General features: G+C 40.1%; 1 protein-coding gene across 3 annotated transcripts in view; it reads right to left on the bottom strand.

Moving 5' to 3' along the window:
- Positions 1-404: 404 nt before the first annotated feature.
- LOC127044380 (cullin-2-like) overlaps positions 405-16557 on the bottom strand; it is a 38362-nt gene continuing 22209 nt past the window's right edge. The window contains exon 5 of one of the 3 annotated variants that reach the window (XM_050939178.1): positions 405-429. In XM_050939178.1, coding sequence (XP_050795135.1) covers positions 420-429 — 10 coding nt within the window. In that variant the 3' untranslated portion in view covers positions 405-419. Of the gene's footprint in view, positions 430-14492; positions 16533-16557 lie in introns of those variants that run through there. The other 2 variants (XM_050939174.1, XM_050939173.1) reach the window with 2 other exon arrangements.

Raw genomic sequence — 16557 nt, 5'->3', positions numbered from 1 at the left:
AAAAACAGTTTTAAAATGAGGTGAAACTTGGGGTATACAAGACAAATCAGACTCCTGAAAGGGATGCAATAGTCTGGAAAGGTTGAGAATCACTGAGCTAACCAAGCCAACCTCTTCCATTATCCTCTCCTAAAATAGAACCTACATTCTCCTGATCATTTTCGTAGCTATTCTCTGCACCTGTTCCAGTTTGAATTCATCTCTCTTAAAGATGGGTGACCAGAATTGTACATAGTATTCCACATGAGATCTTAACAGTGCCCTATACAATGGCATTAATACTTCTTTCTCTCTGTTGGAAATTCCTCACCTGATACATACTAGGATCGCATTTGACTTTTTCACAGCTCCATCACACTGGTAGCTCATCATCATCATCCTATGATCAATCCACACACCGTGGTCTCTCTCTTCCTCTATCATTTCCTACTGAGGAGACCACAGCTTGTAACAGAACTTATTATTAGACCCTAGTGCATGACCTTGCACTTTTTACCATTGACTTTAATGCCATCATTCCTGTCATCAAGGTCTGCTAGATATTTCTGTATAATACTTTGATTCTCCTCTGTATTGATAACTCCCAACTTTGTATCAGCAAATTTCACTGGCACACTCCTACGTTTTGTGCCAAGGGTCAATAATAAAAATACTGATCAAGACTAATCCCAAGAAAGATCTTGAGGAACTCCTCTAGTAACCTCCCTCCAATCTAAACCCCTCCACTACTAACCTCCCTCCACTTTTCAGCACCCTCCCTTGCCTTCTCTCCATCACCCAGTTCCATAAGTACCTACAGTTCTTGTGCTAGTCCCCATCTTCTCTAATTTAACTAAAAAATTGCTATTTGGTACCATGTCAAATGTTTTATTAAAGTCCAAGTATATTATTGCATTTTCCTTCAAAAAAAATTAATTTTCTCAAAGAAGGAAATCAGGTTAGTCTGGCACAATCTACCCTTGGTAAACCCATGTCCCCATGGTGCATTACATTCCTTTCGCTGTTTACCTCCATTCGTTTTTTCTTTTTCTTTCATCATGTGTTCCATAGTCTTCCATACTATTGAGGTTAGACTAATAGGTCTGTAACTGTTCAGATAACTCCTCCCTTTCTTAAAACACTGGAGAATAGGTAACATCAGACCTATCATAGAGTACTATTCCTGAATAATTGTATTAAAAATCCTTGCTACTAACTAGCAATCTTATATGCATATGGTTAATAACCCTCACAGTTAAAAATGTATGCCTTATTTCTAGCCTGAATTTGTCAAATGTCCAACTTCCAAGCCATTGGAGCTTGTTATACTTTTGTCTGCTAGATTGAAGAGCTCATTACCCAAGTTTTGTTCACCATTTAGGTACTTATCTTGGTTAACAAACAGACTGAGCTTCTGGATTCTTTCACTGTAAGGCAGTGGTTCTCAAACTTTTATACTGGTGACTCCTTTCACATAGCAAGCCTCTGAGTGCGATTCCCTCCCCCCCATATAAAACACTTAAATATATTTAACACCATGATAAATGCAGGAGACAAAGTGAGGTTTGGGGTGGAGGCTTGTGACGCCCCATGTAATAACCTTGTAACCCCCTGAGGTGTCCCGATCCCCAGTTTGAGAACCCCTGCTATAAGGCATGCTTTCCTATCTTTTAATAATTCTTGTGGCTCTTCTCTGAACCCTCTTCTATTTATCAACATCTTTCTTGATTTTACACCACCAGACCTGGAGACACTATTCCAGTAGGAGTCAGACCTGTGCCAAATACAGAGATAACACAGCCTCCCTACTCTTAATTCCAGATTCAACTCTCAACATGTGTAAGGTTTGCATTAGTCCTTTCGGCCACAGCATCACACTGGAATGCCATAAAGAATTCTGATAACACAAAATGAGAAGGAACTTGTTAATATTTATTTTAATATCACACGATCTTATCCGGTTATGCTGTATAAAAGTCATTTATATCCAGCAGCTACGAAACAATTGCTTGATTTATTATTTTAGTCAGTAATTACAAGATACCATTATTAATTGGATCTGATCTGTTCCAAAAGACACTGTTTTGACATTTGACTATAATTCTCAGCACAAAGTGTATACAGTTTTATAACTTCTAAGTGATGGCCAAATATTAGAGAATCAACTTTAAAATCACATGTTTTAAACTAAAGTCTTTACCTGTTTCTTGGATAATTTATTTTTTTTAAATCTAATGCCAGGTCTACACTGTGTGTGTGGGGCCGGGGGTGGGGGGGGGGGGGGAAGAGAATTAACCTAAGATACGCAACTTCAGCTGAAACAATAGCATAGTTGAAGTCGACGTATCTTAGGCTGACTTCCCTAGAGTCCTCACGGCACAAGGTCGACTGCCGCCACTCCCCCGTTGACTCTGCTTCTGCCTCTTGCCACAGTGGGAGTACAGGAGTCGATGGCCAAGCAATTGGGGATCGATTTATCATGTCTACACTAGATGTGATAAATCAATCCTTGATTGATCGATCACTGCCTGCCGATCCGGCGGGTAGTGTAGACATACCCTAAGTTTACTTCACTACCTGTGCTCTTTTTTTATTTATCTCTGGTAACATTTACTTCGCTTGATTTCAGATTCCTCAGGTGTAGTGAAGTGTGATGACGTGTGTAACAGTCATCTTTTGTCCCACATTTACACAGAAAATTAGCATTCATCAAAAACTCTATAAAGGAAAACACAGCATTCAGAACACCTCCACTAAAAATACTCTTCCTATTTAGAAACATTTAAACCTGTACTTGAAGGCTTCCTGACCCAACTAATATACGGCATATTCTGAATATCTCAAACTTGAACATAGGTAACATGAACACAATGGATGACTGTATCCTAGAAAGTAGTGACTGTAAAAGGCATTTGGAGGTCATGGTTAAGGCTATGTTTATGTTATGGAATCCGTGACTGCCAAACACTCCATGACATTCTCTGCTTCAATCACACGGGCTGCAGGAATCTTCAGCTGGTAGCCAGAGGGGCCGTGGCAGGATTCCAGTGACAGATAACAGCAGCAACAAGCGACAGGGGGCCCCCTGCAAGATTCCAGTGACAGGTGACAGACTCCTGAGGGGGCCCTCCTCAGGGTTCCAGTGATGGGAGACAGCCTCAGGGATGCCTTGGGTGAGCAACTGGGGGTGTCCCATTTTCTCTTTGGGAAATATGGTCACTCTGCAGCTCCCAGCCACCATGGGTGGAGGGAGGGCTCCCTGCAGCTTCCAGCTGTCATGGGCAGAGGGGGAACCCCTCATATCCCCTGCCACTGTGGTGGTTGGGAGACCATGGAGCCATAGCAGCAAAAGTCACAGACAGGTTGCAGAGCTTCTGTGAATTTTTATTGCCCATGACCCGCCCGTGACTTCTACTAAAAATGACCATGACCAAATCTTAACCTTAGTCACGGCAGATAACCAACAGAGCATGAGCTCATAGTGCAATGAAATGGCTGAAAGGGCTCTAACACGGTCATTGAATGTAGCAAATGGGGGACAGAATAGGAACAGGGAGCTGGCATTACCTCTTATGTACAGCATTAGCAAGACTTACTGGAATACACCACCCAGTTCTGGAATTCACAATGCAAAAAGGCTGTTAAACTGGAAAGAGTTCTGAAAAGAGCTACAAGGATGATTCAAGGTCTGTCGGATTCTCCATCACTTGAAGTCTTTTAAATGAAGATTGGAGATCTAAGACACATGCTTTACCTCAACCAGGAGTGATGGTCTTAATGTAGAAATTATTGAATGAAAATTCTCTGGCTTGTGTTGTGTAAAGGGTCAGCCAGAAGTAATGATGATGATAGTCTTGTCTTAAAAAAAATCTGTGACTGCCCCTTGTCTCACAGGTTTTTGTTTTTCCTAGTTAAATATTTTACTTAGATCAGTTCTTACAAAAAGACTGGACATTTGAGAAATTGAGACAATACAAAACTTCAACCATCAGATTTCTATTAATGATTCCAATTATACCACTACCTCAGATCCAAACCAGACTGAGAAGAAATAAAGCAGCCAACATCTTTGAATCTGTGTTGATAAAGGGATGAATTGCAAAGTTGGACTGCTTCTGAGATCAAATAAGTTGCAATATAAGAAATAAAAAGGGGAAGTAGAGTTTCAGGGCACAACAGAAAATGATTCCTTAAAAATACCAAACACAACCACTGTCTTACCACTACAAAAGTAGTTCCAGTGGAAAATAAATTGCACACTTCTAAGACAAGCACTGACCAAAAAAACCCCAAAAACAAACAAAACAAAAAAACCCCACATACATACCCCAGCTCAAACCAGATACAATCAATGCTTTAGAGGACATGGGGCAAGTTTGACAACCACTTACAATCACATACAAATACATAGTTAAAAAAAAAGTTAAAATGGAGTCATTTCACTTACAGCTTCTCAGTGCTGCAAAGTTTGTGTTGTGTAAACAGCATGGAACTAGGAGGTGGGTGGCAGGGTTAGCTAAACTTGATTTTTTTTTTTAATATAAAAATAATTCTGTTATCCTCAGGTTATATAATCTGTTTAGCGAAATTTATAGGCCAAAGTTGACCTGATACTATCCCTTTAAACAGAAGAAAGACCTCCTGAGGGATTAATTGTGCTTTCCTGTTATGGGATTTCCTCATTATTAATGTAGTTCCAAGGTGTCCGAATTTAACTTTATTACTCTTCAACTTAAAACTGTATATACATTTAGCTCAAATATGTGCAGACAAAAATTAGCGCCATTCTTTTTAGGAAGTAGGGGGATCACAAAGATGTGGGAAGATGGAGAAAAGTGGGAAGAATGTATGTACCAAGTGGATATCACTTTAAACACCTGAGACTCATAATTTTGCTTTATGATGCTAACTGTTGTATGCTTAATGTTCACTTAACAATAGTACATGATCTTGCCAATTTGTAATTACATGCAATTGGATCATGAAGAACTATACATATTCAAGTTCTTTGATTGTTTTGCAAGCACATTTGGAAATCTACATATCTAACTGTTGTATCCATTGCTAATGAATGTGTTTTAACAGATTCTTTGTAAGTATTGCTATCTCGGCTGATTTATCCAATTCATCATCTGGATTTTGTTTTATCTGCTCATTCCTGCCTTATTGCCTGAGAGAAGTAAAATGGTAATAAAAAAGCTTGACATAACAGAACTGCCAAGATAGGTACATGTTCGACTGTCTCAACCTCCTAGCCCAGGGGTAGGAAACCTATGGCATGCGAGCTGATTTTCAGTGGCACTCACGCTGCCCGGGTCTGGGGGGCTTTGCATTTTCATTTAATTTTAAATGAAGTTTCTTAAACATTTTAAAAGCTTTATTTACTTTACAAACAACAGTAGTTTAGTTATATATTATAGACATAGAAAGAGACCTTCTAAAAATGTTAACATGTATTACCGACATGCAAAACCTTAAATTGCAGTGAATAAATGAAGATTTGGCATACCACTTCTGAAAGGCTGCTGACCCCTGCCCTAGCTCTTGCCTCCCCTCTTTCTACCCATCCATCAGTGAGCCACAACATGACATCACCACCTGTTGTGTAAATTCTACAGGGCAGATATGAGTCTTTACTTGTTTCTGTGACATGCTTAGTATCTTTTTGTGCACTTGAATACAGTAAATAAAGAATTTCACATAAGGTTATGAAAATGTTGCATACTCCCAAATTGTAGTTATACTCTGAACAGCAACTCTAAAAAATGGATTATAGGATTATAAATTTTGTTTCATGATCGGACTAGCCCTCTGCCTAGTCAAGAATTGCTAATTTTCAGATGTTAAAGTGATTGATAGGAGTACATAAAGATACCTGATTTTCTTCCTACACTAGTTAGTGACTGTAGAACATTTAGTGAAATTGCAATCCAAATTAACATTTGCCTGTATTGTGGAAGGATGCCATTGGATTTTTATTCTTGTGTTAAATGAGATGGATGCTTTACATAGAACAACAGAGATAGTTTACATCAGTAATCTGTTTGATACTTAACTGTCTAAGTCCCATGTATTCCAGTTTGCATGTTAAAAGAAATCCTCACAGCTCCCAATTGCTAGCCCTGTAAATTAAGCCTGGGCTCTGAGAGTCAAATTAGATTATCTACTTCTCGCACAATGAAAGTTCTGCTAGCTCCATTAGCCAAGTTATATCTGTTTAATTGCACTCTATTGAAATTGTACTCTCAGTATGCAAGTAACTGGAATCAAGCAAACAATTCTGATGACAGACAGGAGGAACAGAATCTAGATCACTCAGGCTTGGTCTACACTACGCATTTAAACCGATTTTAGCAGTGTTAAACTGATTTAACACTGTACCCGTCCACATTACGAGGCCCTTTATATCGATATAAAGGGCTCTTTAAATCGGTTTCTGTACTCCTCCCCGACGAGAGGAGTAGCGCTAAAATCGGTATTACCATATTGGATTAGGGTTAGTGTGGCTGCAAATAGACGGTATTGGCCTCTGGGCAGTATCCCACAGTGCACCACTGTGACCGCTTTGGACAGCAATCTCAACTCCGATGCAGTGGCCAGGTAAACAGGAAAAGCCCCACGAAATTTTGATTTTCATTTCCTGTTTGCCCAGCGTGGAGCTCTGATCAGCACGGGTGGCAATGCAGTCCCAAATCCAAAAAGAGCTCCAGCATGGACCGTACGGGATATACTGAATCTGATCGCTGCATGGGGAAACAAATCTGTTCTATCAAGGCTCCGTTACAGAAGACGAAATGCCAAAGCGTTTGAAAAAAAAATCTACAGGCTACACAGTACTGCGTGACAAGCGTAACGGGAAGCCAGAGACTCAAATGGATGCTCGCGGAGGGAGGGAGGGGGTACTGAGGACTCCAGCTATCCCACAGTCCCCAGTAGTCTCCGAAAAGTATTTGCATTCTTGGCTGAGCTCCCAATGCCTGTAGGTTCAAACACATTGCCCGGTGTGGTTCAGGGAATAGCTGGTCAATTTACTCCCCCTGCCCCGCAAGTGAAAGAAAAGGGAAAGAAATCGTTTCTTGACTTCTTTCAATATCACCCTATGTCTACTGAATGCTGCTGGTAGACGCGATGCTGCAGCAGTGAAGAGCAGTATCCGCTCTTCTCCCTTCCCCCGTGACAGACGGTGCAGTAGGACTGGTAACCGTCCTTCTTATCAACCCGTGAGTGTAAGCTGTATTGGCTCTTCAGTATGAACAGGAACAAAAAGCAGTACAAGCTCATTGAAGAGAGAATAGAGGATATCATTTTTAATGTAGGTTCACAATTTAAGGGCTCTGTACTGATCTTTGGACTTACACATGTATAATTTAGATAGTATGTATGACTCATTCAGCTCATGTATGAATATTCAGTCCAGCAGTTTTCTTTTCTGCTGTGCAAATTGCATGAGTGATTATTCACAAGTACTATAATTGTAAAAGGTATTTACTATGATTCGGCATATACAGATACGGGTAATAGCCTGTTTTCATCCCCACAAACTAAAATGCAAATCTTGCTGTGCAACTTTTATTACTTATTCTGATTCAAATGAGTGAGCACTTCATTGGAAGGCAAAACACAGCACAATTCAGATTTCTTAAAGACACAGCTCCTTTCCAAGTGAAGAGATCAGTGATCAACAAAAATGTGTTTCACATTTTGAAGGATCCTTAGGCTTAAAGTCAATGGTAAACATCAAGGGAACAGGATAGCACAATACTGCTCTGGCCCTGATCTTAAGTGTGCCACGTTAGTGTAACATTTTATACAAATGGTGTTGCTCTACAATACAGTTGTGTAATACTTTAATCGGTTTTGCTTGTAACTGAATTACGGGGTAGTGCAGTGCTGTAGCCAGAACGTTTTGCTATGTGAGATTTTTTTAAATATGAATTTTTTAATATGTAGTAAAAATGTATTTTTTCAATTTTATTTTTAAATAGAATCTTTAGATTTATAAGGTACCTTCCCTTCTTCTGCAGAGCCAGCTTAAAAACACACACAAATGTGTTAGATGTGTGCTTATAACATCAGTGATGCTCTTGCTTCAATTATCAGAGGGTAGCCGTGTTAGTCTGGATCTGTAAAAGCAGCAAAGAATCCTGTGGCACCTTATAGACTAACAGACAGCCTGCTTCAATGATGCAGTTGACAGGAGTATAAACACTTTCTGCTACATCTAGTCACTTGGGATGTCCAAGTTAAGGCACCCATGGGGTCTTTTTTTGGATGGTGGATATGTAACATTTTCTAAAAAGCAGGCTGTTTTAAAACATCTAAATTGGGCACCCAAAAATTACTAGTTTCACTCGAAAATCTTGGCCAATATTCCTATCTGTAATTAAAGTGGGGGGAAATAATATTTAATAGAAAAAGTGAGGAACACGGATAGAGGAATTGTACTCTAGTAAGCAGTGGTTTCGAAAAGGATTTAGGAATTATAGATAACCAACAGAATATGAGCTAGCAGGTGTAATACTACGATAAAAGGGAAAATATTAGTCAGTTGAATAAATGGGAATATCAAAAGGAAATACATAATATTTACCATTGTACATAGTATTAAGGAGACCACTACTGAAACAGCCTATCCACACTTTCATTTCATGAAAATAAATTTTCTGTTTTTCTTCACTTCAAAGAAATGCAATCAGTGACAACACGTGAACTATGTGCTCCTCAAAGTGCAGGGTAAGTTAAAAAGTGGTTTAGTGTGTCCATTGTGCAGTTAAGGTCTTAACAGTGCTGCAGTGGGGAAAAGAGCAAGTAGTGTGTTGGACAGATCGTTTGGCAGGTAAATGTTCTCTTCAGTAATAATCCACCATTCCATGAGAGCGGAAACTGTACTTCAGAATAGGTACACTGGTTGTATAGGATTTGAAACTTGCCTCTAATTTACAGTCTTGAAATTAAGAAGAGGTAAAATGCTGTATGACATTTTCTTTTATATTTCCTGTATGCCTGTTCCAGATCTAACTGGCATGTCTCATTCATCTAAACAGGGCAACAGGATCTGAGCAAGGTTTCCTGTCCAGTGACACACCAGGCTTCTGGTGGCAACTGTAGCTTCAACACTATAAACGGTGATATTCTCCTCCTCATCCTCCTCCATTCAAAATCACTACTGTGGGTGCTCAGGCAGCAAAGGGATGCTGGTCCCTTTCGGGAAGGAACATTTTCATGGAGTCCAAGGCCAGAAGAGACCATGGTGATCATCTAGTTTGACCTCTTATATTACAAGGCCATAAAACTTCCCCAAAGAAATTCCTAGGGCACACCTTGTACAAAAATCATACACTCTTGACTTTAAAATGGCTAGTAATGGAGAATCTAACACAACCCTTGGTAAACTGTTCCAATGTTAATTATTCTCACTAGTAAAAACGTACACCTTATTTCCAGTCTGAAATGGTCTAGCTTCAACTTTCAACCACTGACCATAAGAATGGGGCATACTAGGTCAGACCAGAGGTCCATCCAGCCCAGCCCACTATCCATCTTTCAACAGTGGTCAATGCCAGGAACCCCAAAAGGAATGAACCGAGCAGGTATTCATCAAGTGATCCAACCCTTTCCACCCATTCCCAGCTTCTGGCAAACAGAAGCTTGGGCAGTGGTTCTCAACTTATTTATCACTCTGGGCCACATGTGCACTACCTGGGCAGCAGGGGCCAGATAGCCCCTGCCCCAGAACCTGCTATGCTGGGCAGCCCAAACCCCATTGCGCAGCTGGAAACCTGGATCCTGCCATGAGAGCCAGCCTTCTGCACACAGTTGAGCTGGGCCGCAATTATGTGTTAAGTGGGTTGCATGCAGCCCATGGGTTGAGAAGCGGTGGGCTAGAGCCACCATCCCTGCCAATCCTGGCTAGTGGGCATTGATGGACCTACTCTCCCTGAATGTATCTAGTTCTTCTTGGAACCCTGTTATAGTCTCGGCCTTCACAACATCCTCTGGCAATCTTCTTATGTTCTAGATAAACAAGGGCTCCCCTGAAAACTGTTTTTAGGTTGTTGGTTTAAACATTATTCAATTTAGGTCAACATTTTCACCCCCAGAAAAGTTGTGCACACAAAAACAAGCTCATTCACTTCAAGGAAACACGTCAAGGTGAAGGTAACTCTACAGAACACATTTTTATTTTCTTTTAGGTAAGTTTTCATTGTAGTTTACATTAAACTCATCTAAATGCATGAGCTGAGCCTGTCTGCTCTGATAGAAGTATAATTTGATAGTAAAGAGTTTGAGAACCACTAACATGAACCCTCAAATACAAAATTCCAAGCATAATCACTTATTTCAGATAACAGCATTACCATAAGTTAAAAGGATTTCATGCTATTTCAGTAGTTCCCAAACTTTAACAACCTGCGAACCCCTTTCAGTCAAATGTCAAGTCTCATGAATCCCCTCCTAAAAATGTTCACCCTTACCTCAGCATAAATATAAAAAAGTGATTGTGGAAACATAAAATTTGTTTTTATGACATGCTTATTACACACTATTATTTATCATTACAGTATTTTTATTACTTTATGAAAACTGCAACACTCTAAGACCTCACTTTTGCAGCTTGTGTCACTTTTGATTAAGCCTGTTATAAGACAAGGCTCCTATCAGGGGAGCCAGTAGAAAAAAAAAGTGAGAACCCAGGGGGACACCGTCAGAAAAATAGGGGGCCCGTGGGGGCCACTGGAAAAAAGGGGGGCATGCTGATACAGGGGCAACACATGACCCTCATCACTCCCACATACTGGCTCTGGCTCTTTATTTTCGTCAAGGAGTATCAGATGTGAAACAGCCTGAAGGTATTTAAGAAGCCAACTCCGAGTTCCTCCTACACAAGCATTCAGGTCTTGAGCAGTCCAGGCAAACAATGAACCTTACCACAAGGTAAGAAATAGCCTACTGGGCTACAGCACACAAAAGACAAGGTTTTGTTCTTCAAAATAATTTAAAAACACTAGCAGCCTATTTAATTTTAAAAAACAGCAAAAAATATCCACCTCTCCCTTCCATTTCATAAAAAGGAGTCTTGAAGTTTAAATCTCCTCAGTGTGATAGATATGCTTGCTTTGAGCTGCTTAGCTCCTGGAAGTCCCCAAACCTCCGGGCTGCTGGCCCTATGCTGCCCAGGGTCCCTATGGACAGCTCTGTCTGCCCTTAGGGAATTCCCCCCCCAAGAGCCCCCTGTAACATGAGGGTTCATGAACCCAAGTTTGGGAACCACTGTGCTTTTTTTATTATTATTATTATTATTATTATTATTTTAAATACAAACAAAGGGAAGTGCATCCATATAAGCCTCAGGGTGAAAATGCCACGAATTAGAAGTTAAACCAAAAATCTCTCCCCCCTATCAGTCCAACAGGCACCCTGATATAGGAAAACCTCAATTTTAAAAAAGTCTCAGGGGACACCTACAACTTTCCTAAAAACTGAGATTTCAAAAAATAATGGAGAAATAGCCTACTGGGCTACAGCACACAAAAGACATTTTAGATTTAAAGGAAATAATTTAAACACTGAAGGTAATAAAATACAGTTTACCTATAAATACAGGAATAACCTTGAATTGGGTCCAGTAAGTCAAAGGCTGTGTCTACACTTCCACTTATGTTAGCAAAACTTATGCCGCTCGAGGGTGTGAGCAAACACCCTTGAGTGACACACGTTTTGCTGGCATAAGTGCTCGCGTTCATAGGATTATGTTGTGGGAGATGCTCTCTCCCGCCAGCATAATGCGGCTACACGAGCGATCTTACAGTGGCATGGTTGTATCGGTATAGCTGTGCCACTGTAAGCTTGCTAGTGTAGACATGGCTTAAGGGAAGACTATTCCAGAATCAAAGATTCTTCACTGAGAATGGTGTCTCCAGTTCCTGAAATTCCAAACTAGGATCAGTTAACAGAAGCACACAAGCTTAACTCATCTGATAGTATCCATTAATATCAAAGTTTCAAACTGGATAAATCACACCAGATGTAGTGTTGGGGGTAGGGGGGAGAAATCTCATGTCCAACGCTATCTGGTAATGTGCATGCTCGCTTGGTATGAGCAGCAGTAGAAAACAATGTCTCTGTCACTAATTCACTCTGTAGCCTTGGTCAATTCACAACTTCTGAATAAGTTTACAGATCTGTAAACTAGAGATATGCTACCTGTCAGAGCTTTGTGAATATTCATTATCATCAGAGTTCACTTATTATCAAAGTGCTAAGTGCTAAGTAGTATTACAGCCAGTGACCCTGAGACTCTAGAGTCAGCATACATTTAAAATGGAATACTAGACCCCTCTAGACTATATGCCATACACAGATGTAGACTCTTGAAGAGCTTACAGCTAGAGTGCATCATGAATGTCAAGTCTTTAATATTAGTGACATTTTTAATAAAACACAACTGTGCTCATATTCAGTAGATACAAATATCAATTCAACTTGTTCACCTTTCACTCCTGATAAGTAGATGAGATTCAGAAGTCAAAGAACCAATTTTTCCAATCTAACTATAGCAGCACAGACAGCATTAATTTGATTTATGCATGAATTATTTCAATCATGTTACATATAGACATTCAAGGAATGAACTTCTGAAGTGGCGACAAGATGCCTCATGTATAGAAAGTTATTCCCTAAAGAGATTAGGGTAGAGCAATACAGACTAGAGAAATCAAAAGGTTATGTATTAACACAGTAAGCATTCACATAGACCATTGCAGACACAGCAAACGAAGAAATTCCAAGGGTAAGAGGATGTTTTGTCAGATGGAAAGTGGGCAGTTTTGGAACTAAAAGCACAGTACATAGCAGAAAAACTCACACCACTAACGCCACTGGGGAAAGTGTGTATGAGAACCACAACAAAAATAAGCTACAATGTTTAACATTGTTCCTCATTTAGCTTTTATGCTGGTCAGCTGCACTATCAGAATTGTAATCATGGACCTTAACTAGGAGATTTTAGAACATGAGAATAAACTTCTGTTTTAGAATTCAAAAACAAATATTCCGTTGTAACAGTTTTAGCAAATTAATTCTATAGATTGGGAAAAGGAGTGTCATTATAATGTTTGTATAGTGAAGAGCATAACGGGTCAGGCTTGTTCCTTAGGTACTACCACAACATAAAGGAAGATCTATGGCAAAGCTGACAACTATAAATGTGGTTCTGTATTATATATTTAATCGTGATAATAGAATGCTATTTTGAAATGGAGTTCAGACTTGTTTTTAATGGGGAAATCGAAACATGTTCAGCAACCCTGAGATAAAAAACAACTATGAGTAAGTCCTTACTCATCTACTCAGTGACAATTATGTTATCAGTTCCCCCCCCACACATATATATTTAGGAGAAGTGCTTTGTACAACACTTTAATGTATCAAATCTTAATGACATTTAAAGAGTGTTTTGTGTTAATCTGAAGAGGACCAACAAATGGAGATGAAAAAACTACTTTAGTATTATTTTAGCACAGGTACCTCCAGGTCCTTAAAATCTTTGAGCTACTTAGTTTTAACAGCCAAATAATTTAAGGTAAACAACCTAGATTAAAGACACTCATGTCACTACTAGACTGTATCTGACGCAAAGATTAAAAGAGAAAGAATGATAGCGTTCAGCTAATTTTACTTTCACGAAGCATTCTGTAAATAACATTAATTTTCTTACCACTAAATAAAACAAAACTTATCTTTAGTATTTATTTTATATTATTCAGGCCTTCAGAGTGCCTTTATCAGGAAGCTTAAGACAAGCATGTACTAAAAGCCATGTGATTCATGCCCCGCAGCTTCCATATTCACCCAATATGTATGTCCATAATGTCTACTGATCTGCTAGTTTTCTTGTAACCGATATTAATTTTTTTGAATTATCTAGTGAAGTATATCATAAGCTGCCATTTGGCTCTTTGAATTGTTTTTACACCTCATACTCTAAGAGCAATAGCACCGCCAATACTACAGTGAAAGTTGCAGCAGCATTTTCTATTCCAACGCTTAAACACATAGAATATGGATATAAAAATTCCTTCTTAGCTGAAGATTTTTCAGCCCTGCAATATTGTCTGCAAAGCAGGAATAAAAATTAGGACCAATATTGCTTGTTTTGAATTTTAAAGGATAAAAATATAGCTTCACCTGATTAAAGAACTGGCTCTCTGTCGGCAGGTGGACTACTCAAATATTGTTAATTCAAAAAAGCCTGTACATTTTTAACCCTATAAGTAGTATGCACCACTATTATACAATAAAATGTCTCTGCCATGATCCAACATGTGTAAAGTACACAGTCATCACAAGTGATTAACCGCATATATACCAGAAAGACACTTTACTGACATTAGAGCCATTCCAGCCACTTGGGTAGTCTTCTTAGTTTAACACCACACTTACTCAAAAATGGAACACTCCCAGAAAAATACACAAAACCGTGTCAGTGAAATCCAGTTACACAATACAAGTGGATTTTTATTCATATGAATTTTTCAATCATGATTAGTGTCAACGTGTAACGGATTGGTATTGGAGTGGCAAGCAACACATTAACACGCAACACAATGTACATAGATCATAATTCTAATAATTAGGACTATGCATCTAGATACTCCTGTACAGAGTTCACACAGGAGTAACTATAAGCACACTTGTGCAGCAAGGTCCTGTGTCTGTAGAGAGTTACACATATTGTATAACAATACCTGTGGCTTTGAAAATGCCCTCAATAAGAATACATCATTAACAATGGAGGGCGACTAATGCCCCCCATATGCTATATTAATCTGCTATTTATCATGCCCACTATGGGCCTCTGAAACTGCTAGTATCTATCAAATGTAAAATTTCAGTGGCTAGCAGCTATATCATCTTCTAGTCATTACAGGAGTGAACTCCAGTTTGGCAAAGCCATAGCTTGAAAGCAATATAAGGTCTAGGGAATGAGACAGATGCTGAGTCACAGTTTAAATACTTGGGCTACAAGAGTAGAGCAGTGGTCCCGAAACTGTAGCCCCCTCATCCCTAAGGACGATTCAGGGAGGCACGCAGTGGGACCTCGGCCAGCCCACACAGGGAGCAGGCACTAAACTTGCAGCCTTGCTCCACCCCCATGCTCACTCCTCCCCCAACTCTGTTTCCTTTATCAAACTTATGAATCAGCTCTTCACTCTCATATGCATACTACCTGTAAAGTCACTGCTTTGTCCTTCAAATTTCTCCTTACTATACTTCTGCTGTGATGCTTATAAAATGTTTGACAATTAAGCAGCTGGAGTGATGTAACTTCTGCTTATTAGTTGATGATTATGATCAGTGTGTTATCATGTGCTTAAGCCCACTATTTGTCATATTCACCTGGTGTCTTGTCTTACATTTAAATTATAAGGTCTTGGGGCTTGGAAAATCTTTCTGCTATTTTGCATAGTGCGTACCACAATGAGTCTCATCCTCAGCTGGGGACTCTAGGCACTACTGCAAGACAAAACTCACACAAAAGCAAAGACTGGGAATCCAACAAGTTCAAAGGAGAGAATGCTGCATCATCATTTTCTTCCTCTTACTGCATAAACTAACACTTCTTTCTAAGCGTGTTTGGAAAGGAGCCACTCCCTTCGCTGAGCCAATTGGCATCAAGTCTATCAGTTCAAATAAACCCTTTGAGTAGAAAGAAGAATTACTTTTTCTGTAACTGGTATTCTTTGAGATGTGTTGCTCATGTCCATTCCACAATAGATGTGCATGCTCGCCACATGTACTGGTGCTGGAAGTTTTTCCCCTAGTAGTACCTGTAGGGGCACACCCTAGTGACCCCTGGAGTGGCGCCTCTATGGCGCAGTATAAAGGGTGCTGAACGCTCCCCCCCCCTTCAGTTCCTTCTTGCCAGACAACTCCAACAGAGGGGAAGGAGGGTAGGATATGGAATGGACATGAGCAACACATCTCGAAGAACATCAGTTACAGAAAAGGTAACTTTTTTCAAGTGATAGCTTATGTGCATTCCAAAAGAGGAGATTCCAAGTTATATCTGTTGGAAGTGGGTTGGAGTTCAGATACTCGGGACGGAGCACAGCCCTGCCAAACCCGGCATCCTCCCTGGTTTGAGACACAACCGCATAATGTGAGGTGAATGGAAGACCATGTGGCAGCCCTACAAATGTCCTGAATGGGGACATGGGCTAAAAAGGCAGCTGATGAGGCTTGCATCCTAGTTACGAGGGCACACTCAAATCAGCGGCGGGGGAACTCCCGCCAGATAGTAACAGGTACGAAAACACACGGTGATCCAGTTGGAGAGCCACTGAGTGGAGAACAGCAGATCTTTCATGCATTTGACTGAGGTGATAAACAGCTGCGAGGACTTCCTGAACAGCTTTGTCCACTCCAGGTAAAAAGCCAGAGTCCATCTCACATCCAGCATGTGGCAGCAGCGCTCCTCACTGGACGCATGGGACTCGGGACAGAGCACCGGCAGGATGATGTCCTGACCCATGGGGTAGGTGGAGACCACCCTGGGGAGGAATGAAGGATGTGGTC

This window comes from Gopherus flavomarginatus, chromosome 2 (assembly GCF_025201925.1).
Source record: "Gopherus flavomarginatus isolate rGopFla2 chromosome 2, rGopFla2.mat.asm, whole genome shotgun sequence".
Lineage (NCBI taxonomy): Eukaryota > Metazoa > Chordata > Testudines > Testudinidae > Gopherus > Gopherus flavomarginatus.
Note: the sequence above shows the minus strand (reverse complement) of the source record. Positions and strands in the feature narration are given on the sequence as shown.